Below are 19,438 nucleotides of genomic sequence, written 5' to 3'. Positions count from 1 at the left end.
GGGTGACGTCACGGACAATACGTCCATGTTTTTATACAGTCTATGGTTGTTACTAAGATCAGTTTATGTAGTTTTAAATATGGATGTTTTTCTTACACAAACACATTGATTCGCTTCAGGAGGCCTTTATTAACCCACTGGAGCCGTGTGGGACACTTTTTTATTATGGATGGGTGCGCTTTATTTGACGTCTTTTGGACCATTGAAAAATACCCATTCACTGACATTTTTTAATATAACTCCGATTGGATTTGTGTGAAAAATAGGGGTGTGCAAAAAATCGAATGCAGTTTTCATGCGCATCTCATCAGTAAAGACGCTCCTGTAATTAGTAGTATATCTCCAGCACGTGCGTTCAGATCAGGGTTGCCAGGTTTTCACAACAAATCCTGCCCAGTTGCTTCTCAAAACTAGTCCAAAACTAGCCCAATCGCGTTTCCAGGAGGTTCCCCGATAAAAATTGCATCCCGGGGTTAAAATATATACGTTTTTTGGCAGGGTTCCCTTGGTAAAATTCGCATTTTAGGGGCTAAATATCACGTTATTGGTATTGGGGTCGCTTCAATCTGCGAACATTAAAAACAACAACAGACTTAGCAAAACTGGTTGGCATTTACTACACAGAGCCGTAGTCCACCGACAATCTACACAAAATCGCTTTCAAAATCGACAAAGAATCACCTGCGATTTTAAAATCGATTTTGTGTAGATTGTCAGTGAATTACGGCTCTGTGTAGTAAATGCCAACCAGCGTTGCCAAGTCTGTGGTTGTTTTTCATGTTCGCGGGTTGAAGCGACCCCCAATACCAATAACGTGATATTTAGCCTCTAAAATGTGAATATTACCAAGGGAACCCTGCCAAAAATGTGTATTTTTATCACCCGGAACGAAACGCGATTTGACTAGTTTTGAGAAGCAATTGGGCAGGTTTTATTTTGAAAACTGGGAACCCTGATCTGAACGCACGTGCTGGAGACATACTACTAATCACAGGAGCGCCTTTAATGAGGAGATGCGCATGAAAATGCGCATTCGATTTTTTGCACAGCCCTAGTGAAAAAAGAATGTCATATACATTTAGGATGGCCTTGAGGGTGAGTACATCATGGGTTAATTTTCATTTTTGGGTGAACTATCCCTTTAAGGGTGTCGCGCATGCGCAGATACTCGCTCCGCCGCTAGTGGTCGCTGTTTCGTGCTCCGTTTTTTGTCACAACAGCCGAAGGCACCATGGCTCCATCGCGTCGCTTCTGCTCACGTTTTTACCGATTCAACGCGCCTCTCGCACAGGCAACATGCTCTAGAGGTGATTAACTACAAAACTCCGTCTTTCGAGTTGAGTGTTTTGTCCACGAGTGTCGGCGATTGCGCCGCGTAACGCGCTCGATACGCACAAAGGCGGAGATTATGGAGTAAACGCGCGTCGCACGGCCGCTAGACTCACCATAGCATAATAACAATACACTGCTATGGCACTCTCGGTGATCCAGGCGTGTCGTAGTCTGGCCCTGTCCACCTGGCTGCTGTCCTTCTGCTTCGTGCATCTGCTGTGTTTGGACTTCACGGTGGCGGAGAAGGAGGAGTGGTACACGGCGTTCGTCAACATCACGTACGTGGATCCGGACACGGCCGAGGTCCGCACCGAGAAGACGGAGTGCGGGCGTTACGGGGAGCACTCGCTCAAGCGCGAGGCCAAAGGCGTGCTGGCGATGCCCGTCGCGTTGCACGACAAAAACGCGTGCGACCCCAGCAGCAGATTCACGCCGCGCGGACACGGCGCGTGGATCGCGCTCATCAGCCGCGGAAACTGCACGTACAGAGACAAAATCCGAAACGCGGTGGGAAAAAACGCGTCCGCTGTGGTCATATTCAACGTGGGATCCTCCAACCCCAACGAGACCATCACCATGTCTGATCCAGGTGATGCATGCTTGATATGATCGATTATGATTATGCGTGACAGCTTGCGTGATTGCAAATGCATGGCTGGCTGCATGCATGCGTGTTGTGATGCATGCATTCATCATCTGTCACCTAGATATGCATGTTTGGTTATGTGTTATTGTAAGTCCATATACGGTTATGCGTGATGGCTGATGGGAAATGCATTATTGCATATGTCTGGCTGAATGTGAATGCATACGTGTTTATAGATTGTTATTAGTTATAATGAATGCATTGTATGTGTTACTGTAAATGCGTATTAGGTTATGAGTGATGGTGAATTGGATTGTGTTTTACTGAATCTGTGACGGTTTAAAGAAATAGTTCACCCAAAAATGAAAATTTGCTGAAACTTTAGGACCATTTAAGATTAGGATGAGTTTGTTTCTTCATAATTTTTGTAGAAATGTAGCATTGCATCAGTGTCTCAGCAATGGATGCTCTGCAGTGAATGGGTGCCGTCAGAATGAGAGTCCAAACAGCTGATAAAAACATCACAATAATCCACAAGTAATGTGCTTGATCTGTGCAGATTTCTCTCTTGATTCAGACCAGAACACTTTTTCACTGGAGGAAGTGTTATTAAGGATAATGGACTCATATTTTTAGCCGGAAGCAACAGTTTAAAGTTAAAATAACTTAATAATGGATTTGTTTCTTACAAACACACAGCTTTTGTCTTCTCCAGATGTTAACTGGTAGACTGGAGTGCTGTGGATTATTGTGATGTTTTTATCAGCTGTTTGTACTCCTCATTCTGACGGCACCCATTCACTGCATTCAGGCCCTCGAAAATAGTAATTCGTTCTTGTACCTTGGGCACTGTAATGTAAAATTGTCAAATGCTTTAGTGTTTTGTGGGTGTTTCTAACTTTTCTATGAAGTGCACGTCGTCCAGCTGTGTTTGTATGTTCTCTCACATCTGGAAGTCAAGAGTCAATCTTTAGACGTGATGTTGGTGTTCTAGTCATTCTGAGTGTCAGAGGCTTTATCTGATGCCTCTTATCTTTTTCTGTCTCTCTGTGAAGTGTTGCAGAAATGCTGCTTGTTTAGTTCCTCTCTTGGTTCTACATCAGTATCTGCATTTCCCCCTTCAGTTGTGTTTCTTCTTAGTTTTAATTCTTTCTTTGAAACGCTGTGTTTTGTCTGGGCTGAGGAGGTTCTCTGCTCCTGATGTTAAAATGTCCTTTAAAATCAGTCCCCCCTTTTTTTTTCTATTAAAAATTTTCAGGATTCTGTTTTAAGGTTTAACATTAAATTTTAGTAATCAAAAAGCATGTCTAATTAATTAATGCATGATTTATTAAAGCCAGAAACAAAATTACATATATGGCCTTATGAAATCCATTTTGATTTTTTCTCCACCAAATATATATATATATATATATATATATATATATATATATATATTATATATATATATATATATTATTATATATATATATTAATATATTATATTTTTATTTATTTTATATTTTATTTTTTTAATTTTCTAGATTATTTTTTCTGATTAAAATTTTCTGGATTACGTTAAATGGTTAGATTAAATCATAATCATCAGAAAAAATGTCTCATTTAAATCATAAAAACTTATTCAGTTTAACAACAGTATATTAAAAACAAAATTAAAAAATTAAAACCTATGAAATCCATTTAATTTTTTTCCCATTCTGTAATTTTCCCCCCAAGTTCACCCCCTCTCCATTTTATATTTTTTTTTTCCAATTTAATTTGAATTTTTCTTAATTTTTTTTCCTCAGAATAAATGGTTAGATTAAATCATAACAATAAAAAAAGAATGCCTAAATTATTAAAATCATGAAACTTATTCAATTTAACAAAAACATATTAAAAGTTTAACAAAGTTTACATTTTTTAAGACCTATGAAATCCATAAAAATTTTTTTTCCCATTTTTATTTATTTTTTCAAATTCTGCAATTTTCCTCCCAAATTAATTTTTCCCACATTTATTTATTTATTTTTATAATTTTTTTCCAATTTAATTAAAATTTTTCTAGATTATTTTATTTATTAAAATTTTCTGGATTATGTTTAAATGGTCAGATTAAATCATAAAAATCAGAAAGAATGCCTAATTAATCAAAATATGAAATTTATTCAGTTTAACAAAATATTTTTTAAAAGTTTACAAAGTTTTACCAAATTAATTTTTTCCCCATTTTAATTTTTTCCCCATTTAATGTAAATGTTTCTAGTTTATTTTGGCCATGAAAGGCAGCGATGTTTAGTTCTATCTGAGGCGCTGGTTAACCGTGGCTGTGTGTTTCAGGCATCGGTTGACGTGGTGGCCATCATGATTCCGTGAGCCGAAGGTCGTGATCTGGTGCTCCTGCTGGGGAGGAACATCACCGTTCACATGCACATCACCATCGGGAACCGCAACCTCCAGAAATACGTCAGCCGCACCTCCGTGGTCTTCGTCTCCCATCTCCCTTTCATCATCCTCATGATCATCTCGCTGGCCTGGCTCGTCTTCTACTACATCCAGCGCTCCCAGATACTCCAACAGGCCAGGGACCGCAACCAGGTACAGACCCATAGAAACATCGTCTTGTGAAACTAGAAGTGCTGCTTACATGCGTCTTGCATATCACTGTATATATGTTACAGTTTTGCTTAGAATGATCATTTATGTGAAAATCAATTAGGCTGAGTGATTAATCTAAATAAAATCTAAATAAAATCAAATCGTGTAATGACCTTAAGACAACCAAAAAATTACTATTGTAATTTTACCAAAAATTTTTACCAAAATAATTTTTTTAATTGAATACTATTTTTCATACGTGAAATATTATATTAAATAATATTTCTAATTTAGCCTTTTATCCTAATTAATATTTATATATTAATTATTTGTTATTATTGTTTATAATAATAATAAAATAATAATTAAAAAAATAAAAAATATATTAAAAACACAATTTTTATAATACAGTGAAATATTACATAAATATTTCACATTTTAGAAATGTATTTATTATTATTAGACGTAGACCTTTGAATCCATTTAATTTTTTTCCCCATTTTTTATTTATTTTTTTCAAGTTCTGCAACTTGTCCTCCCAAATTCAAATTCACCCCCCCCCCCTTTTAACAATTTTTTTTCCTAATTTAATTAAAATAAAATAAAATGGGGAAAAATGAATTTGTTAAATGAAAATTGCAGAATTTGAAAAAATAAATAAAAATGGGGAAAAAATTAAATGGATTTCATAGGTCTAATAATAATAAATACATTTCTAAAATGTGAAATATTAACGTAATATTTCACTGTATTATAAAAAAAAGTATTTAAAATATAATATTAATATTTTTTAATTATTATTTTACATTAATAATATTTATGGATTTAGTTTATATAATAATATTTATATATTGATTATTTCGTTATTATTGTTTATAATAAAAATAAATAATAATTACAAAGTGAAATAAGATATTTTTAAAATACTTATTTTTTTTATAGTACGGTGAATATTACTTTAATATTTCAATTTTAGAATAGAAAGGTATTATAGTATTCTTCTTATTATTATTGTTGTTTATAACAAAAAACAATTAATTATTATTAATTATTTTTATGTTTTTCTTATATAATAACGTTTTAATAACATTATAGTAATTATAATAATAATAAATACATTTCAAAATGGAAATATTTGCGTAAATTTCACTGTATTACAAAAACAAAGTATTTAAAATATAATATTAATATTTTTTAAATTATTAGTTTACATATAACATTTATGATTAGTGTTTTATATAATAATATTTTATATATATTAATTATTGTTATGATTGTTGTATATAATAAAATAATAAATTAAAAATATTAATAATATTATATTGTTAAATACTTTTTTTATAGTACGGCTGAAATATACTTGAATATTTCAAATTTTAGAAATGTATTTATTAGTATTATTATATTATTATTGTTTATACAAAAACAATTAAAATTATTAAGTATGTATGTTTCTTAATAGCATCACGTTTAATAAATTATGATTAGTAATTATATACTTTATTATATAAAATTGACAAAAAAAAAAAAAGTGTCAATTGGTGGAGCCCTACAAACAAAGCACAGCCAAAACAAAATACACTTTTAATCATAGAAGGAAATAAAAAAAAAAGGTTCAGCCTGTAGATCAACCCACTTTTCTTGGAGTTTTGGTGGTTTGTGAAACACGACCCTAAAACATGATTAACAGGCCACAGGAGAGTGACTTTTATCACAGAAACAGAGGCCGCAGCATGAAGGCAACACAGACTTGTCTTACAGCTCTCAGTCTTTAATTATTCTAAACGCGAGGCGCGATGTACTGGTAGGAAGATCACAGACATGCCTTCATTAATAACGTTCGGTCTCTCTGATTGGTCCAGAGGAGGCTGGGCGACGCTGCCAAAAAAGCCATCAGCCAGTTACAAGGGGCGGACCATCCAGAAAAGGGGCATCAGGTGACAACAAAATAAAACCACAGTCCTTTAAAGCAGAGGGACTGAATTCAAACACTCTTTGTTTTGTCTTATAATGTGTGTTTTTCTTAGGGAAAGGAGAGTGACTTTGATAATGTGCCGTGTGTATCGAGGGTTTATTAACCAAATGATGTGGTGAGAATCTTACATTTGCAGGTTACACACTTTGATAAGCTACATTAACGCTGTATTTTAATAGGTACAGTAATATATATTCTGATATTAATGCTGTCAAAATTAATCACATACAAAATAAAGTTGTGTTTGCATAATATATCTGTGATGTTCTGGTATCTTATTATGTATAAATAAAATGAACACACATACAATATATATTTGTGATAATATTTCCATGTCTATATGGTATTAATAGAATTTATATTATAAATAAGTTATATATTTAATATATAAACTTAACTAATTTTCTGAAATATATACATGCATAATGTGTGTATTTATATTTTTTTTTTAGATCACGATTAATCGTGACGGCACTTTATATATACAATATTTTATAATTCATTTATATGTGTTTTTTTTTAATCGTTAGATAAGGCTGCCATTTTTTTGAATAAAAAAAAACAGTAAAATCTGTAAAAATGTGAAATATTATTATTAACATTCAAAAAACGTGTTTCTATGGAATATATGATAAAGTGAATTATTCGTGATGCAGCTTATTTTCAGCATCATTACTCCAGTCTTCGGGTCACATGATCTCAGAAATCATTTCTTATATGCTGATGTAATGATCCTTGTGGAACAAAAGACCTGTGTACATGAACTGACTGGGTGCAGGTTCACTGGAAGTTGATTTGGAAGCGCGTTGGCTGAAAACAGCTTGAGTGAGTATTAGACTGATCCAACACACTCACTTTTCTGCTTCTCGCAGGCATCTGTTTCATAAGGCTGTGTCGACCGTGCTGGAGGACCCACAGCACGTTGCCTATGTGAAAAAATGAACATCTCAAAGCTCTGGGGGCCTCACGGTGGGTGTTTTTCTCTCTCCCTCGTCGCTGTACAGAGGTCATGTGCTGTTTGCGCATGTTTAGAGAAATGAGCTTAACATGAAGCTTCAGACAGAGACAGTGTACTGTAATGAAAACAGATGAATAACAGTCGGAATAAATCAACTTTATTATTATTAATAATAATAATAAGAGAAGAAGAAATATTAAGAACTTTGATTAACAGTAATAAATTAATACATTGCCATTATTTCCCAGAAGATTAATTATTTTTATTTGTTCTTTTAAACATTAATATTTCGTTTTTTAATCTGTTTTCCGTTGTCAATTTGAATTTTAAAAAGTTTTAGTCTTTTTTTTTTTGTCATTTCTATTAGTATTTTTCACAAATGTCTGTATAGTTTTAATTTATTTTTATTTTTTTTTCATTTTTAGTTTTAGTTTACAAAGTATTTCCATCATATTGTACCTTAATGAGTGTTTATTATTTTATTTAGTTCTTAAAACATCATATTGTACCTTAATGAGTGTTATTTTAGTATCACTGTTACTATAAATTAAAAAATATATATATTTTTAATTATCTTTATATTTATACTGTTTATATTTTACAGAATTTTTTTATGATTTTAACTTTTTTATTTGTTTTTTTTTAATATATATATGTAAATATAATATATATAAATGATGCCTAGTTTTCATTTTAATTTGTTAAAGTTTTAGTATTTTTGTTGTGTTTTCATATATATGTATATATATGTATATATATGTGTTTTGTTTTTATTGATATATAATTAAGTCAAACTAAATGAATATAAAATGTTGCCTTGGTAACTAGCTAAAATACAATATGTGCAAATACAATTTTTGGTTCAAGTTTATTTGCTGTTTTAAGTAGTTTATTTTAATGCTTAATTGTAGAATCCTGTCTTTAGCAGCTATATCACGAAATGCATGGATATGTTTTATTGTCTATAGGGTATTATGCGTTTAACTTATGTTGTGTAATTCTGTTCGCCCAAGGCGCAGTCGAGTGCGAGTGTCTGAAATGAACTTTCCTCTGGACTAAAGAGCTCGCCGTGGGTGGCCGTGCTCTCAACCCATGGGTGATGAGCGTGATGTCATGGCCGCGGCACATGTCGTCGTGGCGGCGTGACCCCGGTGTGAGGATGGTGGGTCTCCCTCAGGTCCTCCTGGACTCTGAGCCGCTGTCCCAGGACACCTTGCCAACCGAACAGAGTGAGTATGCGAACGAGTACATAAACACAGACGCTGATCTCCTCTTCTGTAGTGCAAGGCATTGTGGGTAATAATTTACATTTATGCATTTAGCAGATGCTTTTATCAAAAGCAACTTATAAAAGCATGCATTTAATAATAGCCCAAAAGATGTAAACCATTCAGGCAGCCTTGAGAATGAGAAGCACACTTCAGCATACTTTCAAAATAGTATGCATTACAGAAATAAACTCAATTTAAAAAACAAAAAATATAATATATTAAAAATATGTTAAATGCAGTTAGTTGAACTTAGTGATCTTTCTATGTAATAAAATTAAATATTTTACAAAACCATTAATTTTAATGTACAAAATAACTAAAAACTAAAAAAAATTAATTATATAATAATCTAACTAATCATATATCTTATATTATATAATATTAAATAAGTGTGTGTTTAGAAAAGAAACAATGACCAAATTACTAAAACTTTAACAAATTAAAATAAAAACAAAAATCTAAAATTGATTAAAACCGTTAGAAAAACCTCTAAAAGTATCTAATGTATACTAAAAATAACACGATTTGTAATTACAATTAAGTTGCAATTTACTAATTTAAAACTGATTAACTTTAAATGTAATCTGGAATAACACTAGTGTTTTAAAAACTAATATCACATACTTTACATGTATCATCAAAATAAGTGTAACTTTTTTAAAGCACAACGCTTTCAATTCCAACCTTTATTAGTGTACTTATGAAAGTGGCATTTATTTAAATTAATATGATATCATCTTGCAAGTCGACATTTTTTAAATGTACTGATCTCAAGACACCATACAAGTGTGCAGTTGGCTTACTCTCATCGTGCCTGCTATTTAGTACGCACAGCAGGTCAGTTTAGGACACAGCCGTGATGCATGTCGCTTGTTAACTGTCTTTCCTCCACAGGGTGAGTTACCAGCCAATAGCCAGCAGACCCAGTTCAGGAGTGTGGCGCTTGTGATGGGGGCGGGGCATTTCGGATCAATTGACACGCCCCACTGATGACCCAAAGCGCGCGAATCTGGCCACGCACACGTCATAGCTCAACAAAGTTTGAGCCCCGTGACTCCACGGGGACTGGCTTAGACGATTTGGCTGAAGCCATTGATTGACCGTGGTGTGACAACACACTGAGCCTGCCAGAGTACATACTTTACGATCACAAGTCCAGTGCTACATGTACATCCTTCATCTTCCATCCTTTTTTCGCTACTGAAACGCAGGGTAATTAAACTCTGTTCTCTCTAGCACGCAGGTGCACACTACAGTATGCACTTGAGCTAAAGCACTTGTTCTGTATCAGCCGACGAAGCCTCGATGGTTTTCTGCTCTGCTCGACAATCTTCTCTTTCTTACCGTCACAGTGTTCGCTGCCCGTTTTACCATTTGTCTGTGATCCCAGCGGAAAGAACGTGTCAAAGACTATTTTGAATCTGATCAGAAGTGGTTTATTTTTCTATAGAGAAGCATTTGATGTGCTCGAGTTCTGCAGTATTAAAAAAAAAAAAAAAAGAAAGAGAGAGAGAGAGAATCTCAGTATTTTACGTTTCGGGATTTGGTCCTCGCCGGAGACGCCAGACCTGGAGCGTGTGACGGGACGTCGTGCGGGACAAAAACTGTGGGACTTTCTAGAAAGTGCTCTTTGGATTCTGTGGCGCAGGACGTGTGATTGTTTGCTGTGCATGACACATGCCACCTCGTCCACTTTTCTGATTTTTGGGGAAATCGTTTGAAAAGGGATAGTTTCCCAAAAATCTAAGTTTACTGACCGTGTCTTTCACCCTCAGTCCATCCAAGATTTGAGAAGAAGAACAAAATTGGAGAAATGTAGCATTGCGTTCAGTGTCTTCAGCAATGGATGTGAATGGAAGGCGTGCCGTTCGACATGAGAGTCTCAAAGAACAAAGCTGATAAAAAAATCACAATAATACATGACCCAACTCCAGTCCATCAGTTAACATCCTGGAGAAGACAAAAGCTGAAACAAAGGTCAAACTGCAAATATGGAGTCTATTAATTTGTAATATACCACTTCCTCCAGTGATAAAAGTGTTCTTTTTTTTAATAGTCTTTATGTTCGGCAATCAGGGAGAGAAATAGTGCTGCACAGGTATCAGCCAGCGTTTAAACCACGCTCTTAAAAAATATGTGTCGGATTTTGATGTGAGAGGACAACAGGAGATGCACTTTTTCAATGGATTATAATGCACACGTACTTTTACGTTAAAAAACGTCTTAATGCTAGGATATTTTTGTCTCATGCTGTTGTCTTTCTCCAGGATGTTACATGCTGGACTGGAGTGCTGTGGATTACTTGGAGATTACTTGTGATGTTTTTTACAGCTGTTTGGGAACTCTCGCTTTCTGACTGGCACCCCATTCACTGCAGAGCATTCCATTGCTGAAGACACTGATGCAAATTGCATACATGATCTCCAAATCTGAAGAAGAAACCAAATCTAATCTGAATCTTGGATAGCAGAGGCATGAGTGACTAATTTTTGACGTGAAACTATTTCTTAAAGTATAGTGCAACCTCATAATGTTTCGATTTAGTTCCAGTTACTGTTTATTCACCCCTCGTGCTCATTCCCAAATCTCTGTATTATTATGTTCTTCTTTTCTGTAAAGCTCCAGAATCACTTGTGAAACTATATTTCAAACAGATTATAAGCATGTCTCACAGGTTCAGAATGTTCTTTGTCAGATCGAAATCATTGGAATGACGTTGAAAAGGTGAGTAAAGTGATCATGTTCAGGTTTGCACTGGTCCTTAAATCTGTAAACTCGTTCTTCCTTGTTGACTGTATATTGAGAATAGAGAATCACTTTGTCCAGTTTTCTTCCTTAATTGCTAGGTTTTCCATCATGCACTTTATGTATTTACGAGGTTGGATTTCGTTTTTTGAGATTCAAAGTTCCTGGTCACGGAGTCGGGTCACACAACACACACACAACACACACACCACCTCAGTAGAGATTTGTTCCATTTTCATGCTCAGTATTTTGCACGTGTTTCAGTCAGACTGTGCTTTGAATATTAAATAAATTTTAATGTCATTTTTTTGCGGGGGCTAAACGTGCTTATCATTCACAGTGTATGTACGTCTCAGTGACATTTGATGGATGTCACATGATTCCATCTCATTTAAATATTTAAACGCTTCCTGAAATTCCAACACAGTTGAATAAAGAACATTAAAATCTTTATTCTAAACTCAGGATCGTGACAGTTGGAAACAATTCCTGGATTTACGGCAAAAGTAAGATGTTTTCGCTGGATGTGAAGGATGTTGGATCTGGTGGAGGTTTTCAGATTCACGGCCTGCTTCTACACAGGAGTCCTTCGTGCTTGATATCTGAGGGACAAAACATTAGACTTTTAGTTCAGTTTTGCATGTCCAAACACAACAGAAGGATAGAAAGAGTTGCAGTACAAACAAATGCCAGTAAAGACTCATTTACAGAAACCCTGTAATGTAACTCACTGTGATTTCACCGCGATGAACGGATACGAGTGAAACCTGCTGAGGAGAGGAAATGACACGCAGTTACTGTAATGATTAATATGCTCAAACTCCAGTAGAACATGGGTCTTACATGATGTCTATGTTTTTTAATGCTATTTCGTATGCACGAATTTATGGCATACACCACCCACACATAGCATTTTTAAACTAGATTTTAGATAAAAAGAGAGTGTTAATTCGTTTAGTAACCTTCACCTTTTAGTTTTCACTGACGAGCTTCGGCAAAACTTTGTGTCTGATTATAAAACCTTGCCAAAGCATCTGCCACCTCACCCAAATCCACAAAAAACAAATATTGAATTAAAACGCAACAAACAAAAATTAAGCATATCTGTGCTTTGTAGTTATAGACCGTTGCAATCTTCAGTCAGCAATCATTCTAATATGCTGGATCTTCTGCTCAACAACACATTTCTGAATATATCTCAATGTTGAAACCAGTTCGTGCTATTCAATATTTTTTGTGGAAAACTGTGTGCATTTTATTATTTATGATTCACCGATGGAATAGAAAGTTCAAAAGCAACCGCATTTATTTGAGAATAGAGAATCCTTACTGTTACACTTTTGATCCAATTAAAGAATCCTTTTCATGTATGTAAACGTATCAAGAGTTCTTAGAAGAAAATCAGTGGTCGCAAGCTTTGAATAGAAATGTGTATATACTCTTACTTTATCTGGGATGTCCTCGTGCACTGCGTGTCCACAAGGGGGCAGCACCTGCATCATGAATTTACCTTCGAGAGGAAAGCCCACTCATGATTAAAAGATGAGGCATCTTTAAAATTAAACACTGTTGGGCACGTAGCAGCACTGGGCAGGTCACAGTCACTCAAAATTAAAAAGAATATTCAAAACTTCAAAAACATAGATTGCTGGGGCAGATTTCAATGTTTCTGTCAGATTTAAGTGAGTTTTAAATGAATAGATTCCGGCACAGCTCAGTGCTATGTGTATGCTGGTCTCATAGGAAATAGTTATTGATTCTGACTCACCACTGCATCTGTCCAATGGTCAGGTCTAGGTCGTCCAGTCGATCAATGCCATGAACACAGGACATGTTTCACATTAAACGGACAGAACTGAGCAGTTTTTTTTTTTAGATATCATGTGTTTCAGGTGAGTTCATTGATCCGTCCCTCTCTCCTGCCAGCCAGCAGTAAGTTAAACAGGAGGTTTGGGACATTGCAGGACAGGAAGAGGTATCGATATACCACTCTGAACAGGCCGTACCCAGTTCATTCTCCTGCTTTAGATAGGTCGATTCTCCAGCTGTACACACTGCACGACTGAAACACACACACATACACACACGCTCACGCACATTGATTACGCTCAGTTGTTTATAGATGGACTGTTTCACCCCCCATTGGATGTTCAGTTGCACACGGAAAGGTCAGAGGTTAGCAAAATGTTAAATATGGCTGTGTGTGGACCAATAGCTGTTTATTTCAGTTTTGTACTGGAAGCCCATTCCACCAAATAAGCAAAACTATATTCATGCTTTAGTAGATCGTTATTATGAGATCAGTCATAATAGGATGTCAAAATTATGAGATAAAAAAGTCGTTATGGCTATGGCATAAAAATAAAAAATTGATTTACCAAATCACAATAATGAGATAAGTCATAACTGATTTATCAAATAGTAATTATGACATTAAAAAGTCAAGATTATAAAAACGGGCATTGGTACTGAAAATTGACATGGTTATGCCATAATTGACTTATTAAAGTCAAATTTAATAATTATGAGATAGTTTAAATTATAAGGGACAAAAGTCTTATTTATGAGTTTTAAAATCAAAATTACAAAAACAGTAACATAATTTATGAGTTGGCAAAACAGTCCATAATTAGGAGATAAAAAGTCTCATAATTATCGAGATAGAAAATTCTATCTAATGATGTTGAAAATTAAGAGATCACAATTTATGAATAAAAAATTTAAATGGGACAAAAAAAATGAATGAGTGCAGTTTGTGTTTCTATGACGGGGGGTTTACGCGTGCAAAGCATAATTGAAAAAAAAGTTCAAAAATGTGGCATAAGTTGTATTTGACAAAAAATTATTATGAGGTTAAAAACAATTAATTGACAAAAAAGTGAGCTTAAACTAATAATTATGAGATAATTTTAAATTTGAGATAAACCATTAAGTGAGATTAAAAATTGAAAATAGACAAACAACTAGCTGTAAACAGTCATAACAGTCAAAATTATGACAGTTGTAATTAGGAGATAGTCCAAACTTATGAGATTTAAAAATTGAAATTGACAAAATTGTAAAAGTGTAAACAATCATAATTGAGAAAGTCAAAATTATGTCATACTGAGATAGTCAAAATCAAAATAAAAAATGAAATTCACAAAAAAATGAGCTAAAAATCAAAATGTTGAGTTTAAACATATTATTGACTTGCCGAGACAAGTTCAAACTAATGATACACAGACAATATTAATTTACATCAAATTGAAAAAAAGTTTTAACACCCCTTTATCTTTCTGTTTGATAATAAAAAGTTCAAATAATGACAGTCATAAATATGAGAAAAAGTTGATATTATGAGATTTTTGATTTTATGTTTGTCAATTTCAAGAAATGGGCTTCCATTCATCTGCATTAATTTGCATAATTCAATAATTTGTGATGGTGTATACATAAGGCATAATATATACATATACATAATTATATGTATATACATATACATATATACATAATTATTATGTATATACAGGTAGCATGGTACAGTAACGTTCATGTACCACAGCACAGTATTACCGTGGTACGTATCCAGACTGCCAGTGTTTATGTTGAGGTTGAGAGGAGCTCACCTCATGCTGATTGCACTGCTCTTGGCTTTATCCGTCACGTAGTTGAGGTCAGTAAACTCCCTCGTGACCCTCGGACACTCTCCTCAGTCAACTGGACTCACCGGATCGGCCGAAATCGCCTTCCTCCACCTCACACCCTCGACCCGAGAAAACACACTCATTCAGTGAGCCCCAGCCCTGATTGTGAGGATGAGGAACCAATGTGTGCTCAGATCCTACCGTCTCACTTGTCCAACCATGGACACTTTAGCAGATTCAATGATTCTGATCGGCCCACTTTTTTAACACTGTAACCAGAAAAGATAACATAAAATGTTGGACTTCTTTTTTTTTTTTTTTTTTGACAAAAAGTTTCTACTTGTTTATTTAGGTGAGGAGGCATTAATTGATCATTAAAGTGACAGTAAAGACATTTATAATGTTACAGAAGATTCTTTATTTAAAATAAATCGTTGTTCTTTAAACTTAAAAAAATAAAATGTATCACAGTTTCACAAAAATATTCCAGCAGGCACAACATAATCAGAAATGTTTCTTGAGCATCAAATCAGCATATTAGAATGATTTCTAAGACTGAAGACTGGAGAAATGATGCTGAAAATTCAGCTTTGATCACAGGAATAAATTACATTGTAACACATATTAACACACCCAGAAACAGTTATTTTTAATTTAAATAATATTTGAAACAATATTACCGTTTTAACTGTATTTTTTTTAATCAAATAAATGAAGCCTTGGACGCAGAAGAGAACATAAAAACATTTTCCTACTCCAAACTTTTGAATGAATAAACTTTTTCTTTGTTGATTCATGGCAAAATTTTAAACTATGACATATTAATAGAGATAACATCTAAATGGGCATACTAAGTTAGAATTGTTAGATAAAAAGGTGTAATTATTATTTAAAATATCATAACTGATGACATATAATTGAAACCTAATTTACTCCGTCATAACTAGTCATAGCCATAACTATGACATAAGTTGTAGTTGTGAGATAAAAAGTAAACATTATGAGATAAAAAGTAATTATAAGATGAAATGTGAGATTATAAGCTAACACATGAAGTTGAGATAAGTAAAAACTGACAGAAGTCATAATTATGAGATAAAACGTTGTATTTGGTATAAAAATTATGCAGCTATGATATAAAATGTCAATTATGACATAAGATTGAAACCTAGCACATTAAACCATAATAATGAGATAAAAAGTAAAGTTGAAATTATGACATACTAAGTTGTAATTGAAAAAAAGTAAAAATTAGGAGAAAAAAGTCATAATTGCAAATAAAAAGTTGAGATTATAACATGAAGTTGAAATTATTAGATAAAAAGTCAAAATTGACAGACTGTCATAACTTTGAGATAAAAAGCCATAATTATGATATAAAATATATCTACAACATAAAATTGAAGCCTAGTCAGAATTATGACATAAAATCAAAACCTAGCATACTAAGTCATAATTATGAGATAAAAAGTTGAAATTATGACATACTAAGTTGTAATCGTGAGATAAAAGTCATAAAACAAGAAGTTGTGATTATAACACATGAAGTTGGAATTATGAGATAAAAAGTGAAAGTTAACTAAGTCATAATTATGACATAAGTTGAAATTATGACATACTAAGTCGTAATTATGAGATAAGTCATAAGATAAAAGTGATTATAATGCATGAAGTTGGAATTATGAGATAAAAAGTGAGTTTTACTAAATCATAATTATGATAAGAAGTTGAAATTATGACATACTAAGTCATAAGTATGAGATAAGTCATAAGATAAAAAGTGATTATAACACATGAAGTTGGAATTATGAGATAAAAAGTTGAAATTATGACATACTAAGTCGTAATTATGAGATAAGTTATAAGATAAAAAGTTTTAATTATAACATGAAGGTGGAATTATGAGATAAAAAGTGAGCGTTAACTAAGTCATAATTATGAGATAATTTTTCTTTTATTATCATTCTTATAAACATGTAATTTCTCTCAGTTTTAGGGTTAGTGAAAGAGTTAGTTAGGTTTATGATTTAGGTGTTTACCCTGTACCCGTGCAGGAATGTGTTTCCAGTACCAACAAAAGGATGTTGACACCCAAGAGCAAGTCTTACTCGGCACTTTAAACGAAAGGGAATATATTTTGTGGATTAGTTGATTTAAAGAATCTGTTTGTTTCTGAACGGTGCTTTATTCCTGGATGTGAAACCTGGACTAAATTTCACTGTAAACTGTGTTGTTGAAGGTCATCTGTGGGCTGCCATTATTTTTAGTTTTGGATGAGAGATGAGACTACTCTGATAGTAAGCGTCATCTTGGAACGTTGACCTCCATTCAATGGCGTGATCGATGGATTTGAAGGATTTGTGGTCCGTCCTTTCAGAGAAGTTTTTTGCATGCTGTGCAAGTACTCCATCGCACTTGCCTTGCGTAAAACAAACAAAACGCAAATTCTATTGTTTTTATGTTCATTTTTAAATAATTTATATTTTATTATTATCGTGGAAAGCGACCATGTTTATATTTCACATCTAAAAAAATAGTATAAAATTGTTTATATTTCACATCTAAAAAAAAAAAAAAAAAAAAAAATATAAAAAAAAGATTTCTAAAGAAAATTTATGTTTTATATATGTTAATTCTAAGTGATTTTAAAACATTTTAAAAAGATCTAAAAAAAAACATTTAAAAATATTAATAATAAAAATTATTTTATAATAAAATTTTTAAAAGATTATTTATAAATATTACAAAAAAAAAATAATAAAAAATAACATCTAAAAAATAAAATACAATTTATTATTGTGGAAGTGACTGTATGTTAATATTTTACATCTAAAAATGTAATAATTTATTTAAAACTTTTTTTCATAAAGATTTTCTAATGTTTTTTATATTCATTTTTAAATAATTTTTTATTTTATTATTATTGTGGAAGCGACTATTGTTTATATTTCACATCTAAAAAAAAATATAAACTAATAAATTTATTTTAAAAAATTTGTTTAAAAAGATTTCTAAGAATACTTATGTTTTTTTTATATTCTTTTTTATGATTTTTATTTTTATTATTATTAGTAGTAGTATTAGTAGTAATTTTTTGGCAGTACTAACAGTTTTTGTTATAATATAATGTACCATATAATATGACATTGTAATTAGGCATAAACGTATGATTTCCATGGTAAAATATTGTGTGGCAAAGCTTAAGCTTGTACAAATGTTTTTTTTTAAATATAATAAGACCAATATTATTATTATTAGTAGAAGTGATATATATATATATATATATATATATATATATATATATATATATATATATATATATATATATATATATATATATATATACCTTATAATAAGCATTTTGGCAGAACCTAAGAGTACCATGGTAAAATATTGAATGGAAAAGTTAAAGCTTGAATGTTTTGTTAAAAAATTCCTTATTCATGTTTTATTGTACATTTTTAATATACATGTTTTTTATTTTATTATTAGTTGTAGTAGTAGTAGAAGTAGTAAGTAGCTTTTTCTTTAAATAAAAAAGACAGAATTCTGTGATATCCAAGTGCAGGCATTTTGAGATGATGCAGTGTTTTCTCACCCTCCACCACGTCCCGATGGCGCCACCAGCCCGAGCACAGAGGGCAGCAGCGCTCCACCCCCGCGTGCACCGCGATTCTTAGCTCCACCCACCATTGTGACCCCACCAGATGATGGAGGCGGATGACTTCGCCGTAACGTCGCCCCGCACCACATTGGCTACGTCTCTGTGAGCAGAGGAGGTGATCGGTCAGATCTGAATACTGCAGCCTGTTCATGATATCTGGTGGTCTGGTTTACCTGGATCATGGTTTTGTGTTGGAAAGGTCATCGGCGTGCCGGACACTGAAGTAGCACCTGTTTTTTTTGTGATTGTACTAGTCATATTAGTGCACACGTGTAACTACTGCGCAGGTTAAACCTTAATAACTATAGCTAGAGGTTTGAATCTCAACCGTGAGCCCCTTACGATCCATGGCCAACACCCGACAAGTGACCCGACTGGTCATCGCTGCCTGTTGAGGAGAGACAAGTCAGACATAAACATAATATTTGAATCCCTCGGTTTCAGAGCTCATTAAAAATAAAAAAAAAAAAATAATATCACGTACAACTTAACCCTAAACATATAAATACAATATAAAAATAAAATTAAATTCATAAATCACATTATTTCCATTATAACCCACAAAAAAATTCTAAACACAGTTATAATGCATTATAACACTATTCAGTTACTCTTTGAGAAAGTATAATGCATTAAAACACATGAGTAACGACCAATTTCTGTTGCCATGGTTTAAAGAAGGTAATTATGACTATTCATCTCAC

At 33.1% G+C, this 19,438-nt stretch overlaps 2 protein-coding genes across 2 annotated transcripts in view; one reads left to right on the top strand and one right to left on the bottom strand.

Annotated features, from left to right (window-relative positions):
* The first annotated feature begins 1,193 nt into the window (after positions 1 to 1,193).
* Positions 1,194 to 19,438, top strand: part of rnf150b (ring finger protein 150b) — a 581,444-nt gene continuing 563,199 nt past the window's right edge. The window contains exon 1 of the mRNA XM_042713890.1: positions 1,194 to 1,921. Coding sequence (XP_042569824.1) covers positions 1,471 to 1,921 — 451 coding nt within the window. The 5' untranslated portion in view covers positions 1,194 to 1,470. The remainder of the gene's footprint in view (positions 1,922 to 19,438) is intronic.
* Positions 13,450 to 19,438, bottom strand: part of LOC109085971 (protein phosphatase methylesterase 1-like) — a 576,397-nt gene continuing 570,408 nt past the window's right edge. The window contains exon 6 of the mRNA XM_042713926.1: positions 13,450 to 13,506. Coding sequence (XP_042569860.1) covers positions 13,456 to 13,506 — 51 coding nt within the window. The 3' untranslated portion in view covers positions 13,450 to 13,455. The remainder of the gene's footprint in view (positions 13,507 to 19,438) is intronic.

The sequence above is a fragment of the Cyprinus carpio genome, chromosome A23, assembly GCF_018340385.1.
Source record: "Cyprinus carpio isolate SPL01 chromosome A23, ASM1834038v1, whole genome shotgun sequence".
NCBI classification, from domain to species: domain Eukaryota; kingdom Metazoa; phylum Chordata; class Actinopteri; order Cypriniformes; family Cyprinidae; genus Cyprinus; species Cyprinus carpio.
The sequence above is the reverse complement of the archived record's forward strand: the minus strand, read 5'-3'. Positions and strand labels throughout refer to the sequence as shown.